General features: G+C 47.0%; 2 protein-coding genes across 2 annotated transcripts in view; both read left to right on the forward strand.

Annotated features, from left to right (window-relative positions):
* LOC146755629 (uncharacterized) overlaps positions 1–8,235 on the forward strand; it is a 30,031-nt gene extending 21,796 nt beyond the window's left edge. The window contains exons 12-17 of the mRNA XM_085525342.1: positions 1,831–1,960; positions 3,172–3,298; positions 4,826–5,194; positions 6,508–6,765; positions 7,318–7,477; positions 8,021–8,235. Of these exons, the coding sequence (XP_085381468.1) occupies positions 1,831–1,960; positions 3,172–3,298; positions 4,826–5,194; positions 6,508–6,765; positions 7,318–7,477; positions 8,021–8,105 (1,129 nt within the window). The 3' untranslated portion in view covers positions 8,106–8,235. The remainder of the gene's footprint in view (positions 1–1,830; positions 1,961–3,171; positions 3,299–4,825; positions 5,195–6,507; positions 6,766–7,317; positions 7,478–8,020) is intronic.
* Positions 8,236–8,311: 76 nt separating this feature from the next.
* On the forward strand, positions 8,312–10,044 carry LOC146755630 (uncharacterized). Its single transcript, XM_085525410.1, has 2 exons — positions 8,312–9,068; positions 9,476–10,044. Exons 1-2 carry the CDS (start codon positions 8,418–8,420, stop codon positions 9,977–9,979), a joined length of 1,155 nt encoding a protein of 384 aa, XP_085381536.1. The 5' UTR covers positions 8,312–8,417; the 3' UTR covers positions 9,980–10,044.
* Positions 10,045–17,513: the final 7,469 nt, after the last annotated feature.

The following is a 17,513-nucleotide window of genomic DNA, read 5'->3' on the forward strand; positions in this document are numbered from 1 at the left end:
TTGAGGCCAAGTGCCAGCTTGTTCCTAAAACAAAGTTCTCAGGGAGTTAACAGTTGTAATTGTCCAGAGGAGATTGATCTGTGCTATACTGCTTACTTGGTTTAGGTAGGTAGGATGAGTTCTCCAGATGACGTCAATAGCTTTCCTTTCTGGACTAATAGTTTGTTCTGTAAAGCTTGACTGAAGGCACTTTGCACTCTAAGGTTACCTTTTAGGGTGTGGATTTTTCTCTTCAAACAACAGTAACAGGGCTCTGTTCATCTGCCAAGCAATTCCAGTGTGGCCTGGGGCATTCTTTGGCTCATAATAAAAAACAAAACGAAACAACCAACAAAACAACACCTCAACGCTTTGATTTAGCATTTAAAAGTATGACTTCACAGCAGCTGCCTTGTCAGGGGTGTGAGAGGTTGGCTTTAAGGTTTTGGTCTTAATGAAAAGAGGCGTTCAGTTTGACTTGTGGTTTCATTCCAAACAGCTCTGAATCGTCTTTTGTTGAAATCCATTCTACTCCTCCATGTAGAGATTCAGAATACATACTGCATTTTATTTTGTACGCAGTGTTTATTGCACTGTTGCAATGTTGCAGTGTCTTACTTTTTGTCCATAGAGTAGATAAGCTGGCATACTGGTTAAACTATTTTCAACCTACCAAGGGCTATTTGTTCTTTAAACTTGCCTGGTTGTGGGATGGATTTACTTGAAGCCTGACAAAGGTCTTGGCCCCTTGAAGCTGATACGTGTTAAGAGAAAGAGGGATAACAGACTATTATATGCAGGCTATAGTTGTCTGTACAAATATCTATTTTGACATAAGACTTTTTTCAGAATTCTGATTGACTGACAGTTTGGTTTAGAGAAAAGCCTGAGCTTTATGGCCTTAGGGATCTGGCTTCCCCTCAACAGTTACAGTGCTAATCAAGCTGCTTTCAAGTGTCTGACAAGTTTAGACTGATTCTTTTCCTCAGTCTTCCAGAAACTGGACCTGGTATCTTCCAATGTCAACTAATAGATTACTTTAACAACTGATGGGATTAGCATTGATATAATGATTTATTTTTTTTTCCCAGGGATATTTCATTTTGTTGCCACAGTACTTCTGATGTTATTTCTTATTTCACTTCTGGTTTGGGGTACGTTTTCTTCTCTTAACCACTTGCATTGGGAAATCTTTCTTGTTTTGATCTAGGCTTTCATAATAAACAGAGAAATGCCTTTGTATGCATTACAAAAGGGATCTGTGTTCGTGTCTGAAAAGACTTCTGGAATGTTGGCATAGCCAAACACCTCTGCTGTTCCTGCTGATGGCCACATAAAAGCCTGAGCTGCTTCTCAAACTTCTTGCCATCTTAAAGGCTTGCTCTGCTGTTGGCGGTGTTTCCCTTATGTGCATATGTGCACTTTTTGTGTATTTTCATGAGTTGTTCTTTTTATATCCTTGCAGAGTTAATGTTTATCACAGAACTGGAGAACCAGTCCACGTCTGGGCTAATTAAAAGAAACATTAGAAATTATCAATATGAATCAGCTGTTCCATTTCAGGTCTTCTGGCTTAGTCATTATTTCCATATGGATGTTGCAACTTTATGTATGTCATTTTCCTTCCTGTTCTTTTTTAAAACTTGATTTTCTATATAGCAGTAATTGTATTTACCGGCATTTAGGAACTTTTGAAGCAGCTTAACTGTTTCTTCTGATTCTGATGAAGAGGTTTCATTTCAAGGACTAATGATGGCTACAATAGCTCAAAAAGAAATTGACAATTTTTTCTTATTTTTCTTTCCTTTTTTTTTTTTTTTTTTAAACCCCATCCCATGTGTTGTTATTCAGTGCTAGCAATTCGACCTACCCCAAATTCAGTACTCCTGCATCCAATGGTCTGTCTTCAGGAGTAAGTGGTGGTGGCAAGATGAGAAGGGTAAGAGGAGTGCACTACGTGTCAAAGTCTGGACAAGAACAGGTAGGTGACTCTTGCATTGATTGTTGTCTTTGAGATGACTGAAGTATATCAGTTTTATTGCCTCATAGTAAATGATAAGAATGCAGCCTTAGGATTTTTTCTTGTGGGTTTCAGAGCAAACTCGTATTTACTTACTCTGAACCTTTAGCTAAGTTCCATTAACTTTTCAGACCATAATAGTGAAACACTTGTAAGTCATAGGATACGCTTGAATGTCTGTAGTACCAATTTATCCCTCTGCTTAGTCATTCATTTCTATTTAGATCTTGGTGCTTCTGTGCAGCCTGTGATTAGATTGGCAGTTCTCATTTAAACCCTAACTCATTCAGTCTTGGTTATCAAATAGCTTAAAAGGCAAGAACAAACGCTGTTGTTTTTAAGATGTACTGATATATGATTTGCATCCTTACATGTGGTATAGGCTGGATTTACCAGAGTAAATGTTCTTTCATCTGTAGTTTTCTTTGTAGGTATTTTGTGTTTTGTTGTGTGGGTTCAGTACACAATACTTCAAATGTTATATTTGTTCCAAATTCGCTGTTGTAGCGAATCAGAGCGGAGCAGGATGAGAAAGTAGCATGTTTTGTAAAAGAGAAAAATTTTACTTTACAACTCTAGGAAGTGGAGGAACCGGTACTCCCAAAAATATCCCTACCCATCAGTACTGCATCTCTGGCTCCATTCAACTTTAGTTTTCTGACTAGCAGTACTGTCTCATCGTCACCAAGCACTGTTTCAACATCAGTGATGAACAAGGTGAATCTATGTTGTATGCTATAAATGCTTTCCTGTATGAGTCTGTATCTGCTCTTTTGCAAGTTAACTTCTGTGGTGCTCATGAAATTAACTGGTGTTAGTTCATACTGAGTTGAGTAAGTCAGAGCTGTATTGCAGTTTGGAGAGAAAAATGCAGTTTTTTGATTGTCAGTCTTAGACTTGCAAATGTCTGGTTTGGTTTTGGAACTGTGGCAGAAAATGAAGTTGCATCAGCTTCTTTTGCATTTAAGAAATCAGATGAGAAAAAGGACGAAACTCCTGCAGCAAAGAGAGGCTTCTCTTTTGGTAACGCGGAGTCGGCTCCTGCATCGCAGTTTGTTTAGGGAAGGACAGAAGAGAAACAGGATTCTGTCAGTTCTGCTCCTCCGTTACTGTTTGGGAAGAAAGTTGAGAATGAAGAGTCAAAGGCACAACCTGTCTTTTCCGTTGGGCAGCCTGAATGTACCAAAGAAGAAAGCACAGCAAAACCTATGTTCAACTTCAGCTTTGTTAAACCATCGGAGAAAGAAACTGAGCAGGCAAAGCCAACTTTTTCATTTGGGGCCCAAGCCAATACTTCAGGTAAGCAGAATATCTTTTGTCTTCAGTTGTCTAAGTCCCTCAGATGGTACCTCTGAAGTCATAAGTTACAGAATCTGTAGGAGTTGCTGGGTTCATGTACTGGAGCTTTAGAAAAAGCTTAATTACTCTGTGCAGTGTGATTTGTGTTCCAGTTGTTGACGTATAGACAATTAGTAGAATTCCTGTTTTGATTTCAGTGAGTTTTAAGACTAGGTTTAGACAAAAAATATATACATATTGTCACACATTAAGGAACCTGTATTGCATCCCACATGAGCATGGATGGTTTGTATGGTTTCTGTGCTAGCAGCATAGTTGGTGGTACAGTCTTTAGCGTGGTGACAGAGGCCTCATGCGATGGTTTTCATAGTGAAAGGGGATGTGAGGAGGTGTCTCATTCATGTGTTCTTGCAGCTGTGCTGCTGCAATTTACTGCCATGAAGGTGTGGAAATTGCTTAATAGGTACTACACAGTTTTGTGCATCTTTAACCTTCTGAAAGAGCGGGCTGAAAGATTTTAGTAACAATTGCCATGTGGAAGAATTCTGATTCTGATTTCATGACTTATCAGCCATGGTTTGCAGAACAGCGTTCATTACTCACTTCTACTAACTTTGGAAGTTATAAGGGAAGGAACAGAGAGAATAAAAGCAACGCATGGGGTTATGGTTCTTATGATTGAGTTGAAGTTCTGGAGTTTGATTTAACCATGGAAATTTGATGAAACACCTTGTGTAAAAATGAGATTTTAACGAGCCTTCTTCAGCACAGTAGAGAGTCCCTTAAAAGTGGCATAGATGAAAAGGGTCCGTAACTTCTGGAAAAACAGCAGTGGGAAATCAAGAACAGGGTCAGGTGTAATAATGAGAGAGCAGAAGCTTAGGGAAAGCTGAAGAACTGCATACTTTAAAAGATAACTTTAAATGTAAAATTGCACTCAGTACTTTGTGACAGTTCTGTAACAGGGGGCTGTTCTCTGTGGCTCCCAAAAGCAGGTCTTGAAAGTACTGAATTACAGTGAGCTTAAGCCAAAAGAATGAGGCTGCAGGATGATGGGCTTAGCCAGCTTTAGGGCTGTAGGCACAGGGCTGTAATTTCAGGAGAGGCTACAAAAGCAGCTGTACCACTGTGGGTTGTTTTTTTTTTTGCTGTGTTATTTAGCAAACTACAGAAGTGTTGCGGGTAATGCATGTTGTTCTTCTCAGAGCATCTGAAGAATAGTTTTGTTTGAGGAGCTGAGATGTACTGGTTCATTCTGGTTCCAGTTGTTATAGCCAGTGCTTGGTGTCCGTAACTACTAAAGCCTAGAACTGTGGTGGTGTCATCATTCTTCACAATTCTCCCATTCCTTTAATTGCACATGGCAGCGATCAGTGTATTAAACCTGGATTTTATGTAATCCACAGTAGCTGGATAATAGTTGAGACATCGTCCAGCATTTCTCCTTGTACAGTGGCTGGAACAGGGTCTCTCTGTTGCGCTTGGTTTGCTGTCTTGCAGCGTTTTATGTTCTGTTCTCCCTCTCAGATCAAGGAGCAGCAAAGCCATCCTTCAGCTTCTTGAGCTCTAGTTCCTCCAGCGCAGCCGTACCTGCCACTTCAGCCAACAGCAGCAGCCTGTTTGGCAGCGTCACTTCTTCCTCCAACCCTGCACCAGTTCCCACTCCCTTTGTGTTTGGGCAAGCCAGCAACACTGTGAGCAGCACCGCTTTTGGCAATTCTGCAGAATCTACAGCATCTCAGTCATTTGGCTTCTCTCAAGAAAACAAACCCACCACCACATCTTCCACCACTGGTGCAGCAGTTAATCCATTTGTCTTCGGTTCAGGAGCCAACAGTAGCAATGCAGCAAGTTCTGGCTTTACCTTTGGAGCCACGGCCACATCGAGTTCAACAGGTACATTTAAGCAGGTGCTTTTGTTTTTGCTCTTAGATCACAAAAGTGGAGCAGGGAAAGAGTGTTTCCTGGAGAACAGGTAGGGAAAATGCGTGGAAATTGAGAAAAGTAGTGAATATTTACATCCAACAATATATAAACAGTGCTATTGCTTGGGGCTCAGGTCAAGTTTTGAGGCAGTCTGGGAAATACAGTTTAGGGATCAACTGGCTGTGGTGATATTTTGTGCATTGGATAATCCTTTACTGGCTTTCATTTGCATAGGAACTTGTCATTGTGAGAATGAATTTCCCTCTTCTCAGTATCCATCCAGTGCTGAAGGTTAAAAGTTAGTTTTAACTTGAATTTTTCTCTCCCATACCTAAAACTCTTCAAGCGTTGTAAATAACATCAAGATTTGTACTATCCACCCTTCACAAGTGTATATTACAAACACAGTATTGATATATGCAGCTGCTGCTTTGTAAAGCGTGACTTCTAATGAGCACGATAGCCAGTCCTTCATTTTCTTGGTCTTCATAATCTTCAAATCTTCATAAAAGTACTGGAATGCCTTTTAGTCCGTCTTAACTTCTGTTTTCCTTCCTGGAAAAACAATCAGCCATTCCGAGTTACGTTGCAGCAGTTGGTATTTTTATGTTGCGTGACGTCTGCTTAAATTGCATTTAGATTAATAGCGCTATTTAGAAGGTCTCTTTTTGCTCAGCAGAAATGTGTATGTTTGAAGTCACAGCTCAGTCCTGTATTTTTTTCTCATTATTTCTGCTGGCCATGCAGAACCAAAGCAGCTAATTGAATGAGCTTGTTTGCTATTATATGGAGAGACAGAATTATTCTGGTAGCTCAGTTAGGTCCCTGCAAGCCTGATGTGGTCTCCAGAAATTGATAATTGTAAACATTTGGATGAGGAAGGGGTGCAGTTGCTTATGAGAGGAAAGATTGGCGTTCTCCTCATTCTAGTAGATCAGGAGCTGTGTTTTGAACGCTTAAAATAATACAAATAAGTGAGTGAGTGTTCTTTACCCGTGGTATAAATAATCTTAGTAATACAAATTAGCCTGTGCTCTTTGTGGGAGCCTGCTTCTAGAGCCTGAATGGCTAACAGTAATTTGAGTCTAGACAACCCGTGTTTGAGGTGTGCGTTGTCTGACTCCTTTAAGTATGCTGTTTTTCATGTAACTTACAAGAAAAGGTAGGATTCCTATCATGAATGAGGTGCTGTTTGTTGTTTTACCTACTTGGCTGCAAACATAAAGCTCTGTAACAAACAAAACAACTCAGCACATACTGAAATTTCTCTTCTTTTCCTTTAGGGTCATCCTCTACATTTGTCTTTGGGTCTTCAGCGCCTGCTGCTGGACCAGCATTTGGTGCCAGTCAGCTACCAGCATTTGGCCAGAGCCAGGGCTCCGGCCAGCCAAATGCTCCCAGCTTTGGATCTTTGTCGACATCACTGTTTTCATCCGGCTCTCAGCCTGCGCCTCCTGCCTTCGGCTCTGTGACAAGCAGTACTGTGTTTGGACAGCAATCGAGCCAACAGCCAGGTTTTGGCTCCGGCGCCTCCAATGCTGGTGAGTGTTGACCATCCTTTTCGTTTCAGGTCTCAAAGAGAGCTTGGTTAGTCAGTGAGTTGGTTTCCATGAAGTGCAGCTGAAGTTTAGTGAATGAAATTACTTCTGCCTTTTGTACATACTCTACTGTAAGAATTGCCCTCCATAGAGGGAGTAGACACAGGGTTAAGTATTTTGCATCTGATTCCTTACTGCCGGAGAGGTACACTACCTTCACCAATAGGTTGTACATTGTTGTATATTGTGGTGCATGCAGCCATAGACTAATGGCAGTACAGGTAGCAGCAGACAGTTCCTTAGCAATTTGCCAGCAGTCTAAAAATCTCTTTATGATGCTCTACTGAAACAAATGACGTTGTCTAGGTGTTGTTCCTGTTGTAACTTAGCATTTCTGGTAAACCTCCCTCCCACCCCAAGCTGTGCCGCCTTGAGCAAGGTCTAAGCAATGTATGTTAGAGGTGGTGGGAGGAAGGAGGGGAGGACTTTCCTGGAAAGAACAAACTCAAATTTCAATTTTCTTATTCCCTTCTCCTTCTACCCTGTCTTTCTCAGGTCCCGTATTCCAGTTTGGGAGTAGTACTTCTAATTTCAACTTCACGAGTAACCCAGAAGTATTTACTTTTGGTGCAAATCCTCCTGCACCGGCAGCATCAGTACAACCTTCCGGCTCTTCAGGATTTTCATTCAGCCAACCTGCAACGTTTACAGTGGGGTAAGAGACCAAATCAGATTTTCACTTGAGCTTTTGGTACTATCTGTGGAGCGCAGGCAGCCTCTACTGATGTTAAATTGTGAGGTGCTCAGATGTACTTCGGAATTTATGTCTAAGGACAGCATCTCTCCTCGCTCTGTTAGTGTGACTGGCTAAGTAGGCAACGATGGCTTTATAGCAGCACAGCTCTCAGAAATATCATGCAGCCATGAGAAGTGTTCTTGAAAAATAAGATCTGAATTGAGCTGTTACGCTGCTGCTTACCTGCTGAATGAGAGAGATTTCATTGCTTTTGGTTTCTGGAACTCTCTTCCCGTTCATCATACGTTGTCTGTTGCCAGCTGCTGAGCAGTGAGCAGCCAGATGATAAAACAGTTGTTCTGGAATATCTGCTCAGTGCTGCTACTGAACTGTCAGCTAACAGTAGGGAACGTCAGCTGGGTTTAGACCGTCGTGAGACAGGTTAGTTTTACCCTACTGATGATGTGTCGTTGCGCTAACTCTGCGTTGTCCTAACTCTGTGCTACCGGTTTCTATTCATAGGACTAATGGAAAAAATATTTTCTCTGCCTCCGGATCTTCAGTTCCCGGTCGGAAGATAAAGACTGCAATTAGACGTAAAAAGTAATCGGCAGATTGGTAAAGCAACTTTCAAAGCAGCTGCTGCCCTGCATTGTTCAGTTGTTGGGATCGTACCTCGTGCTGGGTTAGCTGAAGTCAGATCTGCCTAAAGAAATATAAAACTTTGCTGCCCTTTCCTTCTCTCTCTGGTGTAGTTCATTTTGTAACAAGTAGAGTTGGCAACAGCACCGTTCTCAAGCAAAACTATTTTAGAATCCAGCAAGTTACTTCTTTCACTGACTTGGCATGGTTCGGCTATAGAGATGAATATAGCCTGCACAGTGAATGGCTTGTACAATACCTCTTCATCTGCACCACTATGTGCGTTCATCCTGTGCAGCAGGAGGAGAACAGCTGGGAGCTGGAGGTGCTGCAGGCCCAGCTGGAGGGCGAGTGGCTCCACTGCCAGGATCTGCAGCGCCGCTGGGCTGCCGAGAGATGTGAACTGCAGAAGGCGGCAGAGCGGGAGCGGCAGCTGCTGACTGACCAACTGCGCTGTGCCTGGGAGAAGCAGCAGGCCCAGGAAGAGCAGCAGCTGAAGGAGTGGGTGCAGCGGCAGCGGGTGACAGGGACCCGGCAGCTGCTGCTCTGGAAGGAGGCCGAGCTGCGCGCGACAAAGGAGCTGCTGCAGCGTGATTGCGATGCAGCCCTGCGCCAGGCTCGGGAGCTGCAGCAGCAGCTGGCCAAGGTGCTGAGGAACCCCCCCAGCAGCGAGGCGGCCCATGCCCAGCTGCAGGACGTCCTCAGCAAGCTGCGCTGGGAGACGGATGGTGAGCAGCCTGCCTGCATCCGCCACCTCCAGCGTCAGCTGGAGCTGGAGAGGAGGCTCTTCACCTATTACATCGTGGGGAGCTGGGCAGATGTGCTCCGTAACGCAATGTCCTGCTCCCAGGAAAAAGAGGGAGCTCTGCGCCGCCACCGTGCAGAGCAGGGCTCCAGTCGACTTGCCGTGAAGGATGCTCATGTCCAGGTAAGATGACACACTGAGAGAGTGGGGATTGTTCAGCCTGGGGAGGGGAGGCTCTGGAGAAACCACAGAGCGGCCCTCCAGTGCCTGAAGGAGAACTGGGGAAAGCTGGAGATGTACTGGTTGTAAGGGAGGGTAGTGATACAACAAAGGACAATGCCCTGAAAGTAGAAGAGGGGAGATCTGGATGAGATATAAGAAGACAGGACACCATGAGGGGGCAGAGGCGCTGGCACAGGCTGCCCAGAGAGGCTGTGGTTGCCACACGCCTGGCAGTGCCCCAGGCCAGGCTGGACGCACCTTTGGGCAACCTGACCTAGTGGAAGTTGTCCCTGCCCTTGGCATGGGCTTGGAACGGGAGAGTCTTCCTACACAAACCATTCTGTTATTCTATGATTTTCTGGTTCTAGGTGCCAGAGACAGCCAAGGAAGACCTGGAGCTCCCGGGCAGCCGGCCCTCTCCCCGCCGGGGCCCGGCACAGCCCCCCACCTGCCCTGCGCAGCGGGAGGAGAAGAGGCAGGAGCTGAAGGCACTGCAGGCCCAGCTGGAGGGCGAGCGGCTCCGCTCCCAGGAGCTGCAGCGCCGCTGCGCTGCTGAGAGACGTGAGCGGCAGGAGGCGGCAGAGCGGGAGCGGCAGCTGCTGGCCGACAAACTGCGCTCCAAGTGGGAGCGGGTGCGGGTGTCAAAGCTGCAGCGCCTGCAGGAGCAGAGCCTGAGGCAGTGGCAAGCAGAGATCTGCCAACTGCTGCAGGAGAAGGAGGCCCAGCTGCGCCAGATGCAGGAGCTGCTGCAGAAGCGGCGCAACGACACCATCCGCCAGGCATGGCAACTGCAGCGGCAACTGGTGGAGGCGCTGCTGAGGTGCGACAGCAGCAGAGCGGACCGCAGAATGCAGCAGGAAGTCCAGCGGTAGCTCTGCTGGAAGTCCCGTGCAGAGCAGGCCGTGGAGAGCAAGCGCCTCCAGTGTGAGCTGCAGGAGCAGAGAAGACGCTTCCTGCAGTACATCCTGGAGCACGTGGAGGGGCAGCCACGCGTCTTCTTCAACAGGGCCAGGGCCTGCCATCGGGCTGTAGCAGAGGTGGGTGTTCAGGCTACAGAGCAACAAGAGGCCTGCCCACCTGAGCGCAGGGAGCAGCAGGAGCAGAACACCCATCTGCTGAGTAAGCTGAAGGAGCTGCAGAGACGGTGCAGCCTCCTTGAAGAGAAGAGCAGAAGCTCTCAGCAGATGTGGGAGGAGGTGGAGTGGCTCAAGGACAAGATGCGTACGCTCTGCCTCCGTACCCAGCAGCTGCTGGAAATAGTCCAGCAGCTCAAGGAGGCCTCTTCCACATCCAAAGAGGCCACAGAGAAGGCAGAGGACATCAACCAGCTGCAGGGACAGCATCTGGAAAAGGAGAATGAGATGGCCAAGGAAGACCCGGGGTTCCCAGGCAGCACAAGCAGCAAGCTGCTGGAGCAGTGCAGCTACCTCCAACAAGCCCTGAGCAACCTGGAGAGTCACTGCCAGGCCCTGAAGGCCCAGAACCACCTGCTGAGAGACCTCCAGCAGGCTGACATCAAGCTTGGAGCACTCAGCAAGCATCTGGAGGAAAAATGCACACAGCTCCAGGAGATGGGGAAAAAGCTGAGGCCACACAGAAATCCCAAACAGGAATGCCCCAATCCCCAGGAAAAGCCGGGGGAGTCAAAAGAGTGGCCAGTGGCAGTCTGCATCTACATTTTCGCAGACCATCACCACCAAAACGAAGATTCTTAGCTCGTCACAGCTACAAAATCCTTATGAGGGCCCTAATGAGGACCCAGAAAACGAGCTTCCACTGACAGCTGGACAATACGTTTACATCTGTGGAGACATGGATGAGGATGGCTGGTTTCTGGGAGAGCTGACGGACGGCACAAGAGGACTGGTCCCTTCCAATCTGGTGGAAGAAGTTTCAGATGATGACCTGGATACCACCGTGCCTCCAGGGCTTCGTGATCTCCTGCTGGATACCGATGATGAAGAGAGACCAGGCAGCAGGAGCAGGGGCAGAAAGTGGTCACCATCCAGAAATCTGTGTCCGTGTGTTGGCTCAGCCTGTGGGACGCCAAGATTCCTCTCCATAAGACAGCAACATCCCATCAAGATTCCACCTTTCTGGATGAAGGCTACCTCATGCTCCACTTGATGTTCAAGTGGAGTGTGGTCCATCAGCAGGAAGGCCTTAAAAATTCATCCCTTGTAAGACTGAGAATTTATTACATTGGACTTTAATAAAACAACAAAAAACAACAAAAAACACCAAAAACACCAAAACAATTTTAAAAAATTTATATATTATATGTTATTTATATATTATATATATATCATATGATTATATAATATATATATTATAATATACATAATATACATTATATACATAATATATATAATATAATAAATACAATGATAAATAATATTATATTATATATATTATAATATTAAAAAAATACTAATAAAAATAACCAAACCGAAAAAGTGTGTCCAGTCTTCTTGTTTTTAGACAGTCTGCTTTTGTAAAGGTACAAGGAAAGGTAGAGGCTGAGGAAAGCCTCCAAAGTCTTTCTCAAGCGCTCTACCTACAAGTATTAGAATGAAGAGAGAAAGGAATCATCACTGCTTGCCTCTGTTCTTTGGGACACCTTAAGCACCTTGGAAGGCCGCACTTCCTGAGCCCTACAGACAGTCTGTCCCAAAGCAGCTGTTTGATCATTTCCACTGGGTGACAATGCATAGCGCTTGCATCGTCTGCAGGCATGGACTCAGATGCAAATCCACATCCTTAACTGTAGGTCCGTACATCCTTTATGTACATGTTCCAGCTCCCCCTTGAAATTTTCTTTCTGTCCCTACATGTCAGCAGAGCACTTAGCAAGTCTCCTTCACGTCTAGACACCAACTGCCCATACAAGTGCGTGTGATAATGCACGCGGCTGCCGCCAGCACTCTGTGTAAAGAGAAACTGTCAGAGAGCTGCACATCAGGGAGGGGTTCCTTGGTCTCAGCCTCTGCTTGCTTTTCTGGCTGGCTGTGAGGGATGCTCACGACCAGGTGAGATGGCACACAGAGGGCGTGGATCTCTGGGAGACAGGAGAGTTACATTCCTTGGAGCCAGATGTGCGTTCTTCATTCTCGAGTGTTGAAATCTCTTCTGGTGACAAAGCTGGTGAGACTCAGACAGAGGGATGCCGGTGGATGAGAAGGCCAAAAAGACAGCAAGAGCTGGAACAGTACCTGTGGGAGCTGCTGATGAGCATGGACTTGATCAGCCTGGTTCTCCAGGGAAGGTTTTGGAGAAGGCAAGGGACAAGAGATGGGAGCGCAGGGAGACAGCGAGATGCTCTCAGCCAGCATTTGTGTGCCGGGGACAGAAAAGCCACTGGCACTGGAGTTTCTTGCTTGCTTGCAGGAGACTCGAGCTTTGTGGAGGTGGCCGTGTATTTCAGCAGGGAGGAGCAGGCGCAGTGAGTGCTCTGCCGAGATGTGATGCCGTAGACATACGATTCCATGGCCCTGCTGGCAGAGGGCTTTGCTGCCTTTCCTCCTCATGAAGGCATCTTGGGCACTGCAGAGTGAGCCTGCACATGCACCAGAATAAGCGCAGTGCATTTCCTTCCTGATGAATGCAACAGCAACTACAAAAGAAACACGAATGAGTGTGAGTTTCAGAAGAGATTAATGTGCTCTGGACTCTGAGGGAAGACCCACAGTCACCGCTGGCAAGCAGGTGTCAGTCAGCCTTTCAGTGAGGTTAGGGAGGGATGAAACAAGGCTCCAAGTATTTGTTGCACAGTTGAGTTGCTTCCTGCAGTGCTTCACAGCACAACATGTTTTTATAAAGATGAATGCCTGGGGAACGGAAAGACTACTTTCATACACCTTGTTTGTGTTAGCTGACTGCAGTTCCAACCAGCTGGACATACAGGGTCTGGCAAATGACACCTGGAAGGAGGTACAGGCAGGAGGCCCAGCACCCTGCAACCTCCAGGTGAGGGAGAGCAGCCAAGGATTCCTTTGGGACCTGCAGGTTCACTGTGTGCAGCAATACATGCAGGAGCATCTGAGTATAGAGATGATGGCAGAGGTACAGAGCTAAGCATCACAGAGAGGGAGAGTTGCTCATCTTGTTTCCCATGGTGAGACAGGAACTAGGAGCCACGAGGAAAATGTGGCCGCATTCTGCTTTCCTCTTCTGTCCCACACCAGCCCCGTCAGAGGGGAGGAACAGCCACGCTTCCACTGAGACGTTCCTCTTCATGCACAAATGAGCGTGCACAGAGCTGTGGGCAGTGCTGGGCCTGCACACACGTGGGTGTGCACAGGTGTGTCCATGCACTGCAGAGATTTGTGCATGCATGTGGGAGGGTGTGCAAGGACGAGGTGGTACGTGTGTGTGTGTGTGTGTGTGTGTGTGTGTGTGTGTGTGTGCAGGGACGGGGTGGTACGTGTGTGTGTGTGTGTGTGTGTGTGCAGGCAGGGAGTGCAAGAATGGTGGTGCATGTATGCATGCAGCTGGGGAGCGCGAGGATGAGTTTTTGAGTTAGAATAGTTCTAACCTGGTCTGGGGCTGTGACTACCAATTGCCTTCCAAAGGTCAATTTTCTGCTCTCTTCTACCCAAAGGGCGGTTGCTGCTACGGCTTGGATGTACTCTGGCCACCCTTGTGATACTGGATCTATCAATTTAGATAGGTATGCCGCTGGTTGACGCTTATGTCCCCATTCCTGGGTTAGCACTCCCAGTGCTGCCCCTCGATCTACAGTAACAAAAAGCTGGAAGGGCTTCAAGGCAGGAAGAGCTAGGACTGGGGCTGTAATTTGGCCTTGTTTTAATTCTTTTCTTAGTTCCTTTTGGGAACCAATTGGGTGACTCTGTGAACCCCTGGGCTAGAACTGTCCACCAATACTGTTGTTTCCGCCCACGCTCAGGATCTTCCCACTCAAAGGCAAATATGTCTCTGCTTTCAGATCCAATGGACAAGACCAAAAGGGCATCCTTTCGATCTATAACACTGAACCGCCTGTTCCCATTTGGGATTTTGTTCATCAAGGTATATGGGTTTGGAGCCACTATATTTTGTACTATGTCATTAATTTTTCTCAAATCTTGCACTAATCAGTAGGAACCATCGTTTTTTTTTTAAGTGGCAAAATGGGGGTATTGAAAGGTGACAGCCATGTTCCAGCAACCCATCCCTTAGTAATCACTGTATTAAAGGTTTAAGGCCAATACGTCCCTCAAATGGATGTGGATATTGTCTCTGTCTTATGACGTCATATTTTTCTTGCATTTTTATTTTCAAAGGGGTTATTTTTAATCCCCCTCTATTTCTTTCTTTGACCCAAACCACAGGGTCTATCCCTCTCTCATCTGCCTCAGTTAATACATTTATTGATACAGTAATTCCATCTTGACACGTTGTTGTTTGTATTCCTGGTTTCATCATGAAATGTCTCCCCAGCAAGTTAGTCCCTGCATCAGGTACGTAGAATAATTGTCCTGTGATTGCTTTAAACCCCAGTTTCAACTCGATACTTTCATCCCAGTTCCCTCTACCCCATTTATCTTTAAGGTCTCATTTCTTAATTTGAGTCCTGACACCTTATGGGCCAGCGATGAACAAGCTGGCCCTGTAAAAACACAAATTCTTCCCCCTCAGGTTCCACTTTTATATTTACCAGGGGCTCCTGGTGGGACCACAGTTTTGAAAGCCCCGGACCCCCCTATTCTGAATTCAAAGCAGCTGGTAACTTTTCCTCTCTCTTCCGTTCTGGGCAGTTTTTCTTTATGTGTCCTGGCTGACCACACCAGAAGCATTTCCCTACACTTGGTTGCAACTGGGGCCTCACTGGATATCCTTGGGATCTTCCTTCTCCCTGCCTCCCTCCAGGGCACGACCTTCCTCCAATTTTCTTTTCCCTATTACCCATTCTTTGTTTCACCACCTGTTCTGCCATGGAAACCATTAACTTTGCCTTTTGTTTTTCCTTCTCATCTCCCCTTCTAACATACACGCTCTGAGCCTCTCGTAAGATCTCCTCCAGAGACCTCTTACTCCATCCTTCTGTCTTCTGAAGCCTCTTTTGCACATCTGGCTGCGCCTTGGTTACAGAGTTAACTTTTAGAAGCCCTTGGGCTATAGGATCCTCAGGATTCATTCCCGAGTATTTTCTCATTTTATCTCTAAGCCTTTCCAGAAAATCACTGGGGGGTTCTTCCCTATCCTGCTGAATCCCAAATGCCTAGGTAAGATTCGGGGACTTGGGTACTGCCTCCCTAATCCCAGCCATTATTATGTCTCACCGATATTTTGCCAATGTTGTGCATTATTACTATCCCAGCTGGGGTCTGCCACTGGCTATTTTTGCACTCCAGGACGCCCAGGAGGGTTATTATTTTCCCACTCTTGTGTAGTTGCTCGCCTAATCATGCCTCTTTCTTCTCCAGTAAACAACATATCCATAATAGACATCATTTCCATCCACGAGTACAAATTTGGCCCCAGAAATTGATCTAATTGTTCTGCTTCTCTTATAGGATCTTCAGTCGAGGATTTCAATTCCTTTATAAAACGTCTGACTTCTCCACTAGTGAGTGGGGAGTTTACACAGCCTATTTGTCCTTGTCCCAGTGGTACCTCGGTACACTGAGGTGCTGGTACGGCTGGTGTCTGGTGAAGGAAAACTTTCGATATCCCTTTTACATACAGGGTCTTGCAAATGACGCCAGGAAGGAAGTACAGGCAGGAGGCCCAGCACCCTGCAACCTCCATGTGGGGGAGAGCAGCCAAGGATTCCTTTGGGATCTGCAGGCTCATTGTGTGGAGCATTGCATCAAGAAACATCTGTGTATAGAGATGATGGCAGAGGTACAGAGCTGAGCATCATAGAGAGGCAGAGAGGCTCAGCTCGTTTCCCACCATAAGACAGGAACTAGGAGCCACAAAGAAAGTGTGGGCACATTCTGCTTTCCTCTTCTATCCAACACCATCTGCCCTGTCAGAGGGGAGGAACAGCCACGCTTCCACTGAGACGTTCCTCTCACAGCCAGGCACCCCTCAGGTTGGAGCATTGCCAGCTGCTGGATGGGAAAAGCAGCTGCAGAAGTGCGTGTACACAGGAGTGTGCGGAGAAGTGGGGTAGCAAAAGTGTGTGAGTGCAAGTGTGAGTGTGTGCAGGATGGGTGGGAAATGTGTGTGCATGCACGTGCATGGAGTGCAAGGATGGGGTTGTGCACATTGGTATGAGCAGAGGGGTGTGCAAAGGGGTGGGGTTGTACATGTGTGAAGACGCAAAAGTGTTCCTGGATGGTATTTGCATGTGGATGTGCAGAGCGTCTGCAAGCATGTGGATGCACGTGCCTAAGCAGTGTGTGAAGGGATGTTCTTTCACGTGTATGTGTGCAAGGATGGGGCTGAATGTCAGGGTGTGCGCTGCACATTCATGTGTGCAAAAAGGTGCTTGCAGGTGTGCTGTGTTTCTTGCACACTTGTGTGTATGCACATGGCTGTGACCAACGCTGTGCACGTCTTCATGCACAAATGAGCGTGCACGGAGCTGTGGACAGTGCTGGGGTTGCACATGTGGGTGTGCACGGGTGTGTCCATGCACTGCAGAGATTTGTGCACGCATGTGGGAGGGTGTGCAAGGACGAGGTGGTCCGTGTGCGTGTGTGTGTGTGTGTGTGCAGGGATGAGGTGGTACGTGTGTGTGTGTGTGCAGGGATGGGGTGGTACATGTGTGTGTGTGTGTGTGTGTGTGTGTGCAGGGATGAGGTGGTACGTGTGTGTGTGTGTGCAGGGATGGGGTGGTACGTGTGTGTGTGTGTGTGTGTGTGTGTGTGCAGGGATGGGGTGGTACGTGTGTGTGTGTGTGTGTGTGTGTGTGTGTGTGCAGGGATGGGGTGGTACGTGTGTGTGTGTGTGTGTGTGTGTGTGTGTGTGCAGGGATGGGGTGGTACATCTGTGTGTGTGTGTGTGTGTGTGTGCAGGGATGGGGTGGTACGTGTGTGTGTGTGTGTGTGTGTGTGTGCAGGGATGGGGTGGCACGTGTGTGTGTGTGTGTGTGTGTGTGTGTGCAGGGATGGGGTGGTACGTGTGTGTGTGTGTGTGTGTGTGTGTGTGTGCAGGGATGGGGTGGTACGTGTGTGTGTGTGTGTGTGTGTGTGTGTGCAGGGATGGGGTGGTACGTGTGTGTGTGTGTGTGTGTGTGTGTGTGTGCAGGGATGGGGTGGTACGTGTGTGTGTGTGTGTGTGTGTGTGTGTGTGTGTGTGCAGGGATGGAGTGGTACATGTGTGTGTGTGTGTGTGTGTGTGCAGGGATGGGGTGGTGGCCATTTGCACGAGCACAGAGGTGTGCAAAGCGGTGGGCGATTGCTCCGTTGAAGCAAGAAGCAAGCGTGACAGTGCTCCAGTTGTAAGGAAGTGCAT

The sequence above is a fragment of the Coturnix japonica genome, chromosome 31, assembly GCF_054131305.1.
Source record: "Coturnix japonica strain WE chromosome 31, WE-NBRP24, whole genome shotgun sequence".
NCBI classification, from domain to species: Eukaryota; Metazoa; Chordata; class Aves; order Galliformes; family Phasianidae; genus Coturnix; species Coturnix japonica.

What these genes read in the sequence shown, in the direction of transcription:
- LOC146755630 (XM_085525410.1), top strand. Translation starts at nt 8,418, where the DNA reads ATGTGCGTTCATCCTGTGCAGCAGGAGGAGAACAGCTGGGAGCTGGAG. An exon ending in TGAAGGATGCTCATGTCCAG is followed by an intron (nt 9,069 to 9,475) that starts GTAAGATGACAC and finishes TTCTGGTTCTAG; the next exon opens with GTGCCAGAGACAGCCAAGGA.